General features: G+C 42.6%; 1 protein-coding gene and 1 long non-coding RNA gene across 17 annotated transcripts in view; both read left to right on the top strand.

Moving 5' to 3' along the window:
- LOC109841316 overlaps positions 1-17,625 on the top strand; it is a 33,318-nt gene that overhangs the window by 2,748 nt on the left and 12,945 nt on the right. The window contains exon 4 of one of the 16 annotated variants that reach the window (XR_002247237.1): positions 4,170-4,221. The exons of the other annotated variants lie outside the window; for them this stretch is intronic. This is a non-coding gene — a long non-coding RNA (uncharacterized LOC109841316). The remainder of the gene's footprint in view (positions 1-4,169; positions 4,222-17,625) is intronic. 16 annotated transcript variants of the gene reach the window in all.
- On the top strand, positions 5,536-7,232 carry LOC109841315. Its single transcript, XM_020410245.1, has 2 exons — positions 5,536-6,425; positions 6,514-7,232. Exons 1-2 carry the CDS (start codon positions 6,019-6,021, stop codon positions 7,124-7,126), a joined length of 1,020 nt encoding a protein of 339 aa, XP_020265834.1. The 5' UTR covers positions 5,536-6,018; the 3' UTR covers positions 7,127-7,232.

Raw genomic sequence — 17,625 nt, forward strand, 5'->3', positions numbered from 1 at the left:
ATTTATGCCTCTTACATTCTAATGTGATTTTAGATGCGCTGATCTAGTAGGAGGAATCCTCTCCTAGGACAAGGATACCCATTAATCTGCATATATATATATATATATATATATATATAATATTATATATATAATATATAATATATATAGGAGGACCCAATAATCACTGTTCATGCTGTAGTATTCCAAATCCTAAAATATTATATAATATTATAATAATATATGTTATTAAAATATTATATAATATTATAATATATAATTTATAGTATTCCAAATCCCAAAATATTGATGAAACAAACAAAATATTACAAATTATAGTATTCCAAATCCCAAAATATTGATGAAACAAACAAAATATTACAAATTTTGGTATTCCAAATCCCAAAATATTGATGAAACAAACAAAATTTTAGAGATCCCAAAACATGTAAAAAATTTTATGGATTTCAAATTCTATGGTGAAATTCATATCCATAAATTTTGGGATACAAAACAAACACCCCCTAGATGTTTTTGTTTTAAAAGTGGATCCCACACTTGATTTTCTCAATGAAAACATGGGCGACTAAATTAATGGGAGGTGCCAAATTTTGTTGAAAATGAAAAAGTGGTGGGCCCCACCACAAGAAATTAGGACGTGGGCTCCACATGTATAGTAAAATAATATTATTTTATTAATGCATAGTATTTTCCCAAACGCTATAAATAAACCCCAAACCTAAGTTGCATGGAAACGGGCACGAGTACTGGTACGGGTGCGGGTACGGGACACGACAAAACTGTAAAATGTAGGATACGGGACACGACTACATATATATATTGAATTAATATTATACATAAGATGATTTTTTCCCCTTCATGTGTCATTAGAATTAAAATTCCGATTACATTTTTGATTTTCTTTTATCATATTGATTATCGTAAATTGTAAACTACTCATTTTTTACTAGACATCTAAACGACCCATTAACTATATAGTTTTAAACTTGGGTATGGACTGAAACGAATCCGCCCGTATCTCATTAGGATATATATATATATATATATATATATATATATATATATATATATATATATATGTTGTAAAATAGCTAGTGCTCGTAGGAACATTGTCTGGACCGAGAAGGTCTTATAGATCGATGAGATCGTTGCCTTGACTAAGAAGGTCTTATAGATTGAGGAGATCGTTGACTTGATCGAGAGGTCCTATACATCGAGGAGATCTTGACAGTACTGAATCGGTGCACATCAGAGTACTGTACTGCTGTTCCTGGAAGCAATTTGACCTTGGAATCCTTGCACCGGAGTAGGTCAAATATTGCTTTAAGCACAGCGTTTTACAAACGCACAGCAGTTAAGTTAAAAATTTTAAAGTACTGCACTTTAGCTTTCTTTTTAGTTTTTGTTGCTTTATATCTGTATTATTTCAGATTTAACCACAGGCGTTAATAATCTTAAAGTAATATTCTGATCTATCATGGATCCTGTAAGGACTCTTGGAGTGGACTATCTTAAGTTAGAGAACTTTGACGGTTCCAACTTTAATGCATGACGTCGGAAAGTGATCTTCGGGATGCAACACTTGAAAATCTACTATGTGATCTCTGAGGAGAAACTCGACTTTGAAGAAAATTCTGAGTCTGAAGCCTCTTGGACTAGAGATTATCACTTCTACATGAGTTATCTCATTAACTGTCTGAACGATCATCTAGCAGATGCTTACACCAACAAGCCCTCTGCAAAGAAAATCTGGAATGCTCTGGAGGACCAGTACAAGGATGAGGAGAAGCTGTCCAAATCTCACATCATCGATAAGTTTCTAGATTTCAAGTTCGAAGAAGACACTGAGGTTTTGTCTCAAGTCAAAGAGCTTGAAAAGCTTGTTATGAAGCTGAAAGATGAAAAGATCCGTCTTTGTCAAACCTTTATTTCTGGTGTAATTATCAACAAGCTTCCTCCATCTTGGAAGTCATTCTCCACTGACATTCGAAGAAGGAAAAGACATGTGACTCTGTCTGATTTAAAAAGATTCATTCGGATCGAGGACGAGACTCGGACTCGCAAGGCGTCTGCTAACAGGGTGACCGCTAACTCTGAGAAGGGTAATAATTCATCTTTCAACAAGAAGAAGAAGTTCTTTAGCAAAAGGAAGAACCAGAATCCAAAGAACCTGAACGTTCAGAAGAAGGAGTTCAAGAATAACGGCAAATGCTTCAATTATGGGAAATAAGGATATTTCGTCAAGGACTGCAAAACATCAAAGAAAGAAACTACACACAATGTCAATCAAGTTGATGATTATATGGCTATGATCTTCCAGGTAACAACTCCTAACAGCAATATCTCTGATTGGTGGTTAGATACAGGTGTTATTTGTCATGTTTGCTCCAATAGAGATTTGTTCTTTTCTTATGTTGCTGCCAAAAAGAATGTATTAATGGATGATCATTCTGTGGTTCCTGATCTTGGAACTGGGATTGTGGTGCTGACTCTCTCTTCAAGAAAGACTCTCACATTGAAGGATGTGAAACATGTTCCCTAAATTGCCAAAAACTTAAGTCTTTGGAAGTTTGCTATGTGATATAGGTATGAGGCTGGATTTCCAAGGAGGTAATGTTGTATTATCCTTTAAAAATATATATTTTGACAATGCATATCGTACTGATGGCATGTATGATGACATGTATAAGATCAGTACTATTGCACCCAACTTAGTTATAAATGAAGTATCCTCTTCTGCTTACTCCCCTGTATAATACGCTAGGACATGTAAATTATAGAAAATTATCTAACATGGAGAAGTTAGGATTACTTCTAAAATATGGGCGTAACAAACCTGAGAAATGTGAAATTTACGCGCAAGCAAAGCTGACGAGGAAGCTATTTTCAAGTGTCACGAGGAGCACCAACCTGTTGGATCTGATTATTTTCAAGTGTCACGAGGAGCACCAACCTGTTGGATCTGATTCATTCAGATACTTGTGACTTTAAGAGCTTCGTCACTCGTGGCGGCAAGAAGTAACCTGTTGGATCTGATTCATTCAGATACTTGTGACTTTAAGAGCTTCGTCACTCGTGGCGGCAAGAAGTAATTCATCACCTTTATTGACAACCATTCTCGCTTCTGTCACGTTTACCTGCTGAAATCTAAAGATGAAGTTTTCAGCAAGTTTGTCAAATTTCGAACTCGAGTGGAGAAGCAGCTTGGACTGCAGGTCAAAAGGCTCAGGAGCGACAGAGGAGGAGAGTACCGATCTAAGGAGTCAGAAGTATACTTTAAGGAACATGAAATCATTGCTGAAACCTATGAAGCACGGATTCACCCCCAATGACCACGAATCCGTGTTCGACACGAATCGGACACGGATTCGTGCCCGACACGCGCACGACACGTGTCGGACACGGTCAATCCGTGTCCGACACGGGTCAATGGTCAAGAGAGGGGGGGACACGGTCAAACAAGGTATGGACACGGTTAGGATACGGCTGTGATGCAAAGAAAAAAAACGGATGAAAAAATTAAACCCGAAACCCAAACCCAATACCCCAAAACAAAACCCTATCTCACTTACCTGAAGCCGACGCCGCCACAACTCTGAGCTCTCTTTGTTCCTTCGTCGCTCGACCCAAACCCAATCCCCCAAAACTAAACCCTAATCTCCTCGACCTCGAAGCTCGACGAACTGTCGCTCGACCCAAACCCAATCCCCCAAAACTAAACCCTAATCTCCTCGACCTCGAAGCTCGACGAACTGACGAAGAACTGACGAAGATCTCCTCTTCCTCGACCTCGACGCTCGACGAAGATCTCATCGTCCTCGACCTCGACGCTCGAAGCTCGACGCTCGACGAACATGTCAGTCTCTCTCTCTCTCGATCTTCGTCTCTCTGGATCTGAGTCCCTCTCTCTATCTCATTCTTTCTCTCTCTTTTCTCTTCGTCTCTCTCCCTCTCTGTTGATCTCTCCCGAGTCTCTCTCTCTCAGTCTCTCTTATTCTCTTTCTTAATCTCTTTCTCAGTCTCTCTCTCTCTCTCAATCTCTCTCTCTCAATCGTTCTCTTCATCTCTCTTATTCTTTTTTTCTATCTCTCAATCTCTCCGTCCCTCTCAGTCTCTCATATCTTAGTTTTTTTTTTAAGAAAACAAACTTTTTTTTGTTACTTATGCAGCTTCTTGATATTGCTGAGCAAGTCACAGATCTACAATCCTATTCTTTATTTGGTATTTTTTTTTTCAATTTTAGTTTCAATTTCAGTTATAATTTCCTAACATATGAATATTTTTTTAATTTCAATTTCAGTTTTAATTTCCTAACATATGAATATTTTTTTGAGAAAAAATTATTATACAAATGAATTATTTGTTAGGCAATGAATTATTTGTTAGACAATGAATTATTAGTTAGACAATGAATTATTACACAAATGAATTATTTGTTAGTCAATAATTTTGTTAGTCAATAAATTATTACACAAATGAATTGTTACACAAATGAATTATTACACAAATGAATTATTTGTTAGTCAATAAATTATTACACAAATGAATTGTTACACAAATGAATTATTACACAAATGAATTATTTGTTAGTCAACAAATTATTACACAAATGAATTATTTGTTAGTCAACAAATTATTACACAAATGAATTATTTGTTAGTCAATAATTTTGTTAGTCAATGAATTATTAGTTCCATATATGTTGTTATGTAATATTTAATTAGTACTTGTTACTTGTTGTTTATAGCAATGGAAGCAGGAGGTAGTTCTGGTGGTGTACAGTCTGTTCAAGATGATCACACTCCTTTGTGGAAGTATGTCACAAAGTTGGAGAAGATTGGTAAAGGAGGGGGGAATTGACAGTGGATGTGTAGTTATTGCAGTGAAGTATTTACATCCTCCTACTCAAGGGTCAAAGCCCATCTAATACGGATTAGTGGGCAAGGAATTAAAATGTGCAAATGTGTTAAGCCGCATAATTTGAGAGATATGCAAACTGATGCGGATCAAGCAGAAGCAAGGGTGAGGGCTTCTATGCCTAGGACAGTGACGCTGCCAGATGCGGATCAAGCAGAAGCAAGGGTGAGGGCTTCTATGCCTAGGACAGTGACGCTGCCAGGTTCTTCAGCGTCAAGTGCAGTAGCAGGAAGTCAAATCTATGCCTAGGACAGTGACGCTGCCAGGTTCTTCAGCGTCAAGTGCAGTAGCAGGAAGTCAAAGCATGTCTTCTCGTCTAAGTGAGCCAAAAAGGAGGAGGGGAGTCACCACCGTTGAACAGGCCTTCAATACAGGGGCAAAAGATGAATTGGATTCAATGATTGCAAGGATGTTCTATACCGGTGGGCTGTCATTTAATTTAGCAAGAAATCCTTATTTCTCTAAGATGATCACATATGCCGCAAGCAATTCAATTACCGGTTACAAGCCTCCGGGTTATAATTCTTTAAGGACCACTCTTTTGCAACGTGAGAAGGCTCACGTAGAGAGGTTGTTGGAACCCATCAGGAGCACATGGAAGTAGAAGGGGGTCTCTATTTGTAGTGATGGCTGGGCAGATGCACAGAGGAGGCCACTGATAAATTTCATTGCGGTCTCAGACAACGGGCCAATGTTCTTGCACTGTGTGAATGCTGAGGGAGAGCAGAAGAATAAATATTTCATTGCAGAGAAGCTTGAAGCTTGCATTAGAGAGGTGGGGCCTCAAAATGTGATCCAAATCATTACTGATAATGCTTCGGCATGCAAGGCCGCAGGGACAGTTGTGGAGGGCAAATTTTCACATATCTTCTGGACTCCATGTGTTGTTCACACCCTCAATCTTGCCCTTAAGAATATTTGTGCTGCGAAGAATACAGAGGCTAATGCAATTGCTTATGCAGAGTGCAGCTGGATTACAGAGGTATATGATGATGCTTTGATGATTAAGAATTTCATCATGAATCACTCAATGAGGCTGGCTATGTTCAATGAGCATTCGAAGATGAAGCTTCTTTCAATTGCTGATACTCGATTTGCTTCATGGATCATCATGCTAAAGAGGTTCACTGTGATCAAGAGAAGCCTCCAGATATGGTTCTTAGCGACCGTTGGAGCTCGTACAGAGATGATGATGTGGGAAAAACACAGTTTGTTAAGGAGAAAGTGCTTGATAATTTGTGGTGGGATAGGGTGGATTATATTATTGCTTTCACTGCTCCTATATATGATATGATTCGGTTCACCGATACCGACAAGCCCAGCCTTCATTTGGTATATGATATGTGGGATACAATGATTGAGAGGGTGAAGACTGTTATTTATAGACATGAGAGCAAAAGAGAAAATGACCCCTCCTCATTTTATGATGTCATACACAAGATCTTGGAGGATAGATGGAATAAGAGCAACACGCCACTTGAGTGCTTGGCGCACTCTTTGAATCCAAGGTAATAATTTAGATTATGTTATCAATTTATTATTTTTGATGTGATTATTTCTATTAATAATGTCTAATTCAATGTTAAATTTTAATAGATATTATCACGAGACATGGCTCAATGAGAATATCCATCGGCAAGCACCCCATCAGGATGAGGAGATCTCTTCGGAAAGGGCCAAGTGTTTGAGGAGATATTATCCTAATGCCGATGAACGGAGGACGGTTAACTTAGAATTTGCTAGATTCTCGGCTGCTCTTGACACTTTTAGGGATCCAGATTCTCTTACCGATAGAGGATTGATGGATCCAAAATCATGGTGGGCGCTCTATGGATCCTCAACTCCAAATATTCAAGCATTAGCCTTTAAGCTTCTAGGCCAACCCTGCTCATCCTCTTGCTGCGAAAGGAATTGGAGTACATACTCATTCATTCACTCTTTGAAGAGGAACAAGATGACACCGTCAAGGGCAGAAGATCTTGTGTATGTGCATAGCAATCTACGTTTGCTTTCTCGATCATCCCAAGAATATCAAGAAGGAGAATCGAGGCTGTGGGATATTGGTGGAGATGCATTCGACTCATTTCAGGGTGCCGGTATTCTTGATGTCGCCACCTTGTCTCTTGATGAACCCACCATGGAGGCTGTATTGTTTGCTGATGATGAAGGCAATGAAGAAGTCACTGGACTAGCTTCCACTTCATCTTGATGTATTTTTTGTTTACAAACTTGTTATTTTGTGAAACTTGTTATGTTGTGATTTGATGGAATGAGTATGTACTCAAATTCCTTTTTGTTTACAAACTTGTTATTTTGTGATGGAATGTGTATGTACTCAAATTCCTTTTTGTTTACAAACTTGTTATTTTGTGATAGATTCATCATTTAGATTGTTAGTTGAATTTTATAATTTTTTCTATATATAATAATAATTAAAAAAATCCTCGCCGTATCCCCGTATCCTATTTTTTTGGATTTTGCCGTATCCCGTATCAGTATCCGTGTCGTATCCGTGTTCCGTATCCGTATCCGTGCATCATAGGCTGAAACTACTGATCTGTATTCTTCGCAATCTAATAAGATTGCAGAAAGGAAGAATCACACATTGATCGAGATGATGAATTTGATACTAATCACATCTGGTTTACCTACCTACTATTAGGAAAATGTTTTGCTGATGGTAAACTGGATTCTAAACAGAGTACCCTACTCCAAAACTGATAGTATTCCTTATTAGTTATGGTTGGGATATCCAAACCCTTTGTATAGTCTCAAAGTGTGGGGGTGTCTCGTATATGTTCGAATTCCAGATATCAGAAGGCCTAAGCTCGGACCAAAGGCTAACAAATGTGTGTTTCTTAGCTTCGCTAAAGATAGCAATGCTTGCAGGTTCCTGGACCTTAGAACCAACTCCATCATTAAAGCTCCAGATGCAGAATTCTTTGAGGATAAGTTTATCAAAGATAAATGCTTATTGCTCAAAGATATAGCAGAGAATGCTAGTACGTCAAATGCACAAGAAGAGCCAGTTTCGCGAGAAATCGAAAGTGTCAATGATGAAGATATTAGGTCTTTTATTTTGATGATGATTTACAAACACCATTATTGGTGCTAATCGTTTATTAAGCTATATTATAGATCACATATCATTAGCATCTTAAATGGAGGATTGGATGAAATATGAGCTACAATGACGATATCTAAGGAGATGGAGGCAAAGTGATGAAGCAAAACTTTCAAGAGCATCATATGCATGAGAAGCTTCATCAACTCAAGAGCAAATATCAAGACTCAAGCCATGCATTTATATGTGAATGATATTTGCTATTTTATTTTTCTCTAGTACTTAATGTAGGCAAGAAGTTTGTTGATTACATTTGAAGCTCATGGGATAACACACTTACATATTTTCAAAACTCGTATTTTGGTACTTTTGCTAAAATGATGATTTTCACACATACGAGGATCTTTTTGCAAAATTTCTTTTCAAACAAGTTAGTCAAAATGTGTATAAACTATTCCTAAAATTTTGTATTTTTTAGAATTTATTTACTAATTTTAATAGAGCCTTGAAACTCAATTTCAAAATCGATTCAGCCTGATAACCTGTTATCAGTCGACTGATGACGTCAATCGACTGATGTGTTGACTGATGAAAGTGCTTGCAATCATCAAAAAGTTTCTGTTTTGTTTCGGTCGACATCAGCTCATCAGTTGACTGATGAAACCCGTCAGTCGATTGATAAGCAGTCTAATGGTTAGTTTTGTACAGAATCTGTTTCTTGATTTTTGGGAGATTTTTGCTGATTCTTTAGGGTTTTGGCTGTTGTCTTTTCTCCCTATAAATACCCAACAACCCCAACTACTTCAGTACCTAAGTTTTTATTGCAAATCTCTTGTGTTTAAGTTTATTGTTTCAAAGAGCTTCAACTTTCATTTGCTTTCACTATTTCAAAGCCAACATCCTAAGCTTCAATTGCAATCTCCTCTCTTACCATAGGGATACTGTAAAGAGAGTTTTCTTCGATTTACTACTGTTGTGAGCTTGATCTCGTGGAGATCTACTGTGTGGTTGTGAAATCTCGGTGGAGATTGTTGGGTAGAAGAAGTTCCGACTTCTAAACCGGGTGTGTAGTGAATTTCTCCTCGAGAGTGGGGAGCGGGGACGTAGGTCAGCGGACCAAACCTCGTGAACATACCGCGTGTCATCAATTAGCTAACTATCTCTATCCCTACTCTCTTTTATTGTCATTGTATTTCATATTTGTGTGTGGTTTGTTGGAATATCTTTTAATTACATATTATTTGTCTATAAACCCTATTCACCCCCCCCTCTAGGGTCTTTCAGAAGAAGTTACTGAAACACCATCCAAGCGTGTCAGGAGACAGAAAGATTTTGGAGATGACTTCATCACCTATAATGTGGAAGGAGACCCACAAACTTTCTAAGAAGTAATCCAGTCAAAAGACGCACTTCTGTGGAAAGAAGCTATAGAGGATGAGATGGAATCATTGATCCAAAATAATACTTAGGAGCTGGTGAATATACCTGAAGGTGCAAAGCCTATTAGTTACAAGTGGATCTTTAAGAAGAAGCTTTGTCCTGATGGTACTATTAAAAAGTACAAAGCAAGACAGGTGGCGAAAGGATTTTCTCAGAAAGAAGATGTTATGGGGTGTTCCCTGTTCCCCCACAAATATGCTATCTCGAGAGCAGGTTCGGTCGAGTCGACTTCATGCCAAGACGACTCGAAGGGCGGACTCAGTCGAGCAAAAGATTACCCATCGATCAACCGATACTTTTTCCAAAGGCAACTCGGAATATTATTTCTCATCAGTATCATTTAACCTTCCATAACACAGAAGTGACTCCGCATCACTCGCTGATAGGCCGCAACGGCTGCTGATTCCCCATGTCGCCGATAAGCCCCGACGGTTGTTGGGTCCCCATAACACGGAAGTGACTCCACGTCACTCACCGACAAGCCTCGACGGCTGTTGGATCCCAATATCGCGTCACTCGCTGACAGGCAGCAACGACTGCTGATTCCCTATGTCACCGAAGTGACCTCCCATAACTTACCAATTGACACGTATCAGGCAAAGGATGACTCAGCCTCCAGCCCATCCTTCGCCATCATCATGAACCGCACTCCTACAAAGTGTCGATCCTGCCCCTGGCGTCCTCTATAAGTAAAAACGTTATTCACCACTGGAGCAGGTGGGGTTTCTTCATCGCTACTAAAGAAAATTCTCTAGTTACATATTGGAGGAGGATACTATTCCTCTATTCTCGGACCAAGTATACTAGCTGATTTGATCGTCGGAGGTACTACGGGGGAAACAGGCCCCGCACCTCCGTGATTCTTGTGTGTGCAGGTGATCCGCCCACCCCGAGCTCTGAGAATCAGGTATAAAGTCGAAGAAGGAAAGCGGCCTTCCATCCCTCTCAACGTTCCAGCAACTCTGCAATCCCCATCGACTGATTGTTTACGAGCATCAACAGTTTGACGCCCACCGTGAGACTACTTTCCTCTTTTTGAGAAGAAATGTCGAGTTCTGAGCGAGGAGTGAGCCAATCTCCTATAAGGGGACCTCCAAACTATGTGACCTAGGGTCAATTGGAGCAGATGGTAGACAGACTCTCTACATCTATGAGAGAGTAGTTTGCCGCCCTGACCAATTAACTCCTCTGGCGAATCCCGCGGCAGCCGAAAGATTCTCAGAAAACCCCACCGCCACAACTCCTCAACTTCGTTAACCACTGCAAGGGCCTCCGGCTACGACTAAGGATACAAACCAATTTTTGATACTATCGAAGGAAATACTCCGTTATCTGACGAGATAATGGAATTCCTGTTTGAGAGATTTAAGATGCCCCACCTAAAGACGTACTCAGGCGAGGGGATCCTTCAGAGCATGTTCAAAATTATTTTGATATAATGAGCATGCTTCAATTATCCGAAGCAGTTCTATGTCGATGCTTCCCCATCACCTTCAAAGGAAGTACTAAGCTCTGGTGGAACGCTCTCGAGAAGAGATCCATCAACGGTTTTTAAGAACTCAGCTGAAAGTTCATTCATCATTTTCTGGCGGACACAAAGCAGAAGCTCCCTCCTCACGTGCTGATCCAAATGAGACAAAGACCAGACGAAAGCCTCTGAGCTTACTTCAAGAGATTTCAAGCAAAGATGTTGGAAGTCAATGATCCCGGAAGCGCAATCGCTATGTCGGCGCTTGTGGCGGGTCTTCAGGATAATGAACTGGCCGACTCCCTTGCCAAGAAGCCAGTCGCCAACTACGAGCAGCTAATGTCCAAGGTCCATGGATACATGGATATGGAAGACGCCCAGGCTTACAAGGCGTCAGCAAGAAAAATGGACACTTCGGGTTCCACCCATTCGACTCCGCCAGCGATGACCTTCCCTTCGAACTCTCAAGCGACGATGCCGTCCCGGGACTACTAGAAGCCCGAATGGCACAAGGATCCTCCCAGGGTCAACCCCCGTCCTAATCAACCAGGCAAGAGCGATAAGCCAAGAAACCCAGTTCCGAAGGAGCATTTGCCCATCTTCGACATCCCTCTCACTAATGCCTTGAAGTCGGCCCAAAAGGAAGAAAACCTCAAAGACCCCGCGCCCAAGATGGTGTCGGACCCCAGAAGCAGGGATACAAGACAATTTTATCGATATCATCAAGACCATGGACATCTCACTAACGATTGTCGGATCCTCAAGAGGGATCTAGAATATTTGATCGCGAGAGGACACTTGAAGGATCTCGTGCTACCAGCAGAGCGTAGGAATCCCGCTCCAACTCAAAAGGATAGAAGATCCCGCTTTCGGTCCCCCTGACCTCGGCCGCTAGTAAATGAGCAGCCTACGGAGACTGCTTATAAGGGAGTCATCAATGTAATCAGTGGGCGCCCGACCATTGGAGGGTCGTCCAACAACGAGCGGAAGAAATACGTCAGGAGGATATTGCAGGTCGACCACGATCCTAAAAAGACGAGGATAGAAGAGCTTGTGTCCTTCAGCGAGGAGGATCTGCAGGGTGTTGAAACACCCCATGATGATCCTCTTGTCATCACTGCGACCATTAACGGATATCAAGTAAGGCGGATTATGGTCGATACAGGAAGCTCGGTGGACGTCCTATACACTAGCGCTTTTGATCAGATGAGGATCGATAGATACCGCCTACAGCCTTACAGGGCGCCCCTTGTAGGCTTCACTAGCCATTCCCTCCTCCCTGAAGGAGTGATAACTCTACCAATGACACTAGGGGCTCCTCCTAAACAAATCACTAGTCAGATTCAATTCCTTTTGATGGACTTGAAATCGGCCCATAATATCATATTGGGTGGGACTACCCTCCACTCCTTGCGGGCCATCGCTTCCACATATCACCAAGTTCTCAAATATCCAACCCCGAATGGAGTGGGAGTTGCTCGGAGCAGCCAGAAAGAAGTCAGGTCCTGTTACCTACTCTCAGTCAAGGGAAAGGGTGCTCAAGGCACCATGTCCATCGAAAAAGCCTGTTTGCAAATGGAAAAAATGACTGAAAGACCGAGGACAAAGCCGGAAGAGGAACTCCAGGAAATTCCTATCAACTCGGCCGGCACAAAGGCGATCAAGGTAGGATCCGGTCTCGTTGAACCCTTGAAAGGGGCGCTGATCGAATTCCTAAAAGTCAACACCGATGTATTCGTCTGGGAACCCGTCGACATGTCAGGGATCCCACCTGAAATCATATGCCATGAGTTGACCGTGGACAAATATGTCAAGCCGGTCAGACAAAAGAAGAGTCACCTTGGCTCAGAGCGCCAGAAGGCAGCAGCTGACGAGGTAAAGCGGCTTCTGCAAGCTAACTTTATCCGAGAAGTCCAATATCCGGAATGACTAGCCAATGTCGTCTTGGTGAAAAAAACATTGGGCAAATGGAGGATGTGCGTAGATTTTACCTACCTCAATAAAGCCTACCCCAAGGATAGCTACCCCCTACCTTGGATCGACCAGCTAGTCGACGAGAGTGCCGGACATGAACTGCTCAGTTTCATGGACACCTTCTAGGGCTATAATCAGATATTTATGGCAAGGCATGATCAGGAGAAGACTTCGTTCATCACCGATATGAGCACATATTGTTACAAGATGATGCCGTTCGGATTGAAAAACACCGGAGCCACCTATCAGAGGCTCGTGGCCAAGGTCTTCTAGTACCAAATCGGCAGGAACCTCGAGGCCTATGTGGACGACCTGTTAGTAAAATCCAAACAAGCATCCGCTCATATTTTCGACTTGGACGAGACTTTTTCTACATTGAGGCGCTACCAGATGAAGCTCAATCCCAGCTAAGTGTGTCTTTGGAGTGCAATCGGGAAAGTTCCTAGGGTTCATGATTACCCAAAGGGGAATTGAAATCAACCTTGAGAAAATCACGGCGATAGAATGACTACCTGAACCCCGTACATTGAGAGAAATTCAGAGACTGAACGGGAAGGTCGTCGCACTAGGACGATTCCTGTCTAAATCTGTAGAGAGAAGCCTCCATTTCTTCAAAGTCCTAAGAGGAAGCAGGAACCCGAAAGAGGGTATAGCCTGGACGGCTGAATGCAAAACAGCATTTCAGGATCTCAAAGCCTATCTGAGCACTAAGCCATTGTTAAGTCAACCTATGAAAGGGGAGACCCTCTTCATATACATAGCCATCTCATCCGAAGCAGTGAGCTCTGTCCTCGTCCGAGAGGAAGAAAATACTCAGAAGCCAGTATATTATGTGAGTCAAATCCCCCGGGCCGACGAGCTCAACTACCCTTTCATAGAGAAAGCGGCGTTCGCTCTCACCTTTACAGCCAGAAGACTCCGTCCCTATTTTCAAGCTCATACCATTATCGTCAGGACGAGCCTTCCTTTGAAGAAAGCTTTAGGCACCCCTACGACGTTGGGGAGAATGATCGCTTGGGCAGTCGAGCTCAATGAACATGACATTCAGTTCGAGCCACGAACGACCATCAAAGCCCAGGCTTTGGCGGACTTCTTGATTGAGTCGACTTCCCAAAATGATGAATCAAACACGGATTTGCCCACCTCGCAGCATTCACCACCAAAGCAACAAGCGACTCTGCCCACTCATCGCGCATTAGAGCATGAGTCACCCGAGTATACCTCTTGGTGGAAATTGCAGGTGGATGGATCTTCAGAGGAAGCTGGCAGTGGAGCAGGAGTGGTCCTTCAAGGTCCTGACAGGATAATATATGAACATTCCATCTCATTCAAGTTCTCGGCCTTGAACAACGAAGCCGAGTATCAGTGTTGTAAATAGCGGCCAATAGCGGGGTTATAGCGGCGCGAATAGCGGTCGTGGCCCTTCAGCGCTACGCATAGGGGTTTCGCGGCTGGCTTAAGCGGGAAAATCCGCTATTCATTCGAATAGCGCGTAAAAACGGATTTTAGCGGGTTAAAAGCGGGTTTTCACGGTTAAAAACGGATTTTCACGGTTTAAAGCGGATTTTCGCGGTTAAAAGCGGCTAAACCCGCTATCACACATATTATGATGCTATATTTCTTGAATTTCTTTATAGTTTCATTCATACAACAAGCCTACTAATTGTTATTTACTGATAATACAAGAAATTTACAACTAATTGAATTTTTAGATTTTTTTATGAATTTTCTTATTATTTAGGATATTTAAATATATTTAAATTTAACCGCTATTTGACTGTGCGCTATTTGTCGCGATTTCGCCGCAATAACCCGATATAGTCTTAGTGGTACCTCGCCGCGACGCGCCGCGATCCGCTATCAGCAACCTTGCCGAGTATGAAGCCATACTCGCCGGCCTCAGGGCGGCCCAGGCCTTGAAAATTAAAAACCTTTATATCTTGGCCGACTCACAGCTGATAGTCCACCAAATTAACGGACGCTACGCCGCCAAGGATCCCAGGATGGCCCTATACCTCGAGGCTGCCAAAGAGCTCTTATCAAAATTTCGGGGGACCAAGGTGGTCCAAGTCCCCCAGGCCCTCAATGTTCGAGCGGACGCCCTCTCTAAGCTAGGGTCAACAAGGTCAGGAATGAACTCCAGGCCTATCTATATGGATACCTTGGAACATCCCAACATCTCCAAACCATTAAAGAAAGTCATAGAGATAGAAGACCCCACACCTCCATGTTGGCTAGATCTCATTCTCCTCTATTTAACTCAAGGCATCTTACCCGAGGATCAGCTCGAAGCCAAACGATTTTTGAGAAACTCTCGTCGCTATCTCTTGATAGGAGACCAACTATACCGAGTATCTTACACCGGCAGCAGCATAGGACCTTATTTGCGATGTTTGTGGCCATCCGAAGCCCTCTATGTACTCAAGGAAATTCACGAGGGTATATATGGGAACCACCCAGGAGCTCGAACCCTGGCACAGAAAATCATCTGACAGGGTTACTACTGGCCGATTATCCTAGCCGAGTCGACTAGGCTCGTGTCTCATTGTCAAAGATGCCAATACTTCTTATCCATCCTAAGAACAACCGCGACCGAGTTAACTCCCATCTTGAGCCCTATACCTTTCGCCCAGTGGGGCTTGGATCTGTTAGGGCCCCTCCCCTTAGCCTCAGGGCAAAGGAAGTTTCTCATTGTAGCCATCGATTACTTCACTAAGTGGATCAAAGCTGAACCATTGGCCAGGATCGGTGAAAGTAATGTCACCAACTTTGTATGAAAATCCATCGTCTGCCGCTTCGGCGTACCTCGGTTGCTTATCACTGACAACGACACTCAATTTGATAGCAAGGGCTTTCGCGACTTCTGCGAAGAGTATAACATTCACCTCAAATTCGTCTTGGTAGCACACTTAAAATCAAATGGCATTGCAGAGGCTGCCAACAAGTGCATCCTCCAGGCACTAAAAAAAAGGTAGACACTGCCGTAGGACGTTGGGTCGAAGAATTGTCGAGCATCCTATGGTCGTACCGAACAACCCATAAGAATCCAACAGGGAAACCCCCTTCAAGCTAACATATGGAGCTGAAGCAGTAACGCCGGTTGAAGTGGGCATGCCGACTATTCGGTTGCGGCAATTCGACGAAGACCTGAATTCACTAGGCCTCCGGGTCAGCCTCGACCTTCTGCAAGAAACAAGGGAGAAAGCACTCCGTACTCAGATCATTAATCAACAACGGATCGCTCGGCATTACAATAAGAAGATTTGACCCAGAAGGTTCATGGCTGGAGACCTTATCCTCCGAAAGCGACCTTCGATAAAGATACCCGGCAAGGTAAGCTGGCTCCGAATTGGGAAGGACCTTATACGGTTATAGAAGAGCTAAGAGCTGGCATTTATCGGCTGAAAGCTCCAGATGGGCGAATCCTCAGTAACCCATGGAACATCGAATACCTACGACGGTATTTCTTTTAAAAATTCCAGTTTAAACTTCTTTTTTTTGAAAATTCCCTGTGAAGAATGCATGCCTTAGGTAATTGGTAATATATCTGATAAAACGACTTCAGCCAAACTTTTTGCGTTATCATAATAACTTGAAAATGGAAGACCTAGTCAGCTAAGCACCCGACTTTCCAGTCGATGAAAAGCCCTTGGTACTTCCTCAGGGTAAGATCAAGACACAACCCTTTGACCGACTCCTACAGTCGCCTCTCGGTCCTAGGAGAAAATAGAAGACCTAGTCAGCTAGGCACCCGACTTCTCAGTCGATGAAAAACCCTTGGTACTTCCTCAGGATAAGACCAATGCACAACCCTTTGGTCGACTCACACAGTCGCCTGTCGGCCCTAGGGGAAAATAGAAGACCTAATCAGCTAGGCACCCGACTTCTCAGTCGATGAAAAGCCCTTGGTGCTTCCTCAGGGTAAGACCAAGACACAATCCTTTGACCGACTCCCACAGTCGCCTCTCGACCTTAAGGGAAAGGTAAGACCCGACCGGCTCTTTTGGGCCTAGGCACAACCTCGGGGTCGATCCCTATATCACCCTCTGATTGAGCAAAAATAAAAGAAAAATCTTTAAGAGTTTTTAAACACTCAAGAGCAAACCTACTTCTTCATTAACCTCCTTACAAAGTCAAAAGTACCATTACAATGATAAAAAAAAAGAAAGAGAAAAAAGGGGAGGGAAAGGAAATATAACTCGTTCTCATTTCTCTTGACCTACGAGGTCCACTGGAGGTGGAGCGGCCGTATCGGTGAAGGCTGGGCCCTCTTGGCCCTGAACGCCGGCGTCAGCGGAAAGATCAGGCATCATAGAGGTTTCAGTCCCCCCTCCTGCCAGTGGAAGGACAGTTGTCGTTTCCTCATCAGCGCCCTCTGAGAACTCGTTTTCACCACCTATCAGCAATTTTTCTTCTCTCGCCTCAAAATCCCTAAGAAGATCGAGACAACAAGAGACTTGCAGGGGATAAAAGCTCATTGAAGGAGGATGTGAGCTGGAGGGTACTAGAGCAGCGAAATAATCAACCCCGGCTTTGCACGCCAAAGCTACTTCGAGTTTTCCAATAGGGCTATGGCTCCAGTCTTCAATTACCTTCGCCCTATGTTGCGCTGACTGCGTTTCCTCGAGATCCCGCCTCAGCTGCTCGATTGAGAGGCAGTTCGATTGAGCGACCTCTTCGGCGGCCGCTCTGAGGGCCTTTTTAGAATCAACTTCTCTCACCAAAGTAGTCAATTTCTCATCCCGATCGATGACGTCCATCT

This window comes from Asparagus officinalis, chromosome 5 (assembly GCF_001876935.1).
Source record: "Asparagus officinalis chromosome 5, Aspof.V1, whole genome shotgun sequence".
Taxonomy (NCBI): domain Eukaryota; kingdom Viridiplantae; phylum Streptophyta; class Magnoliopsida; order Asparagales; family Asparagaceae; genus Asparagus; species Asparagus officinalis.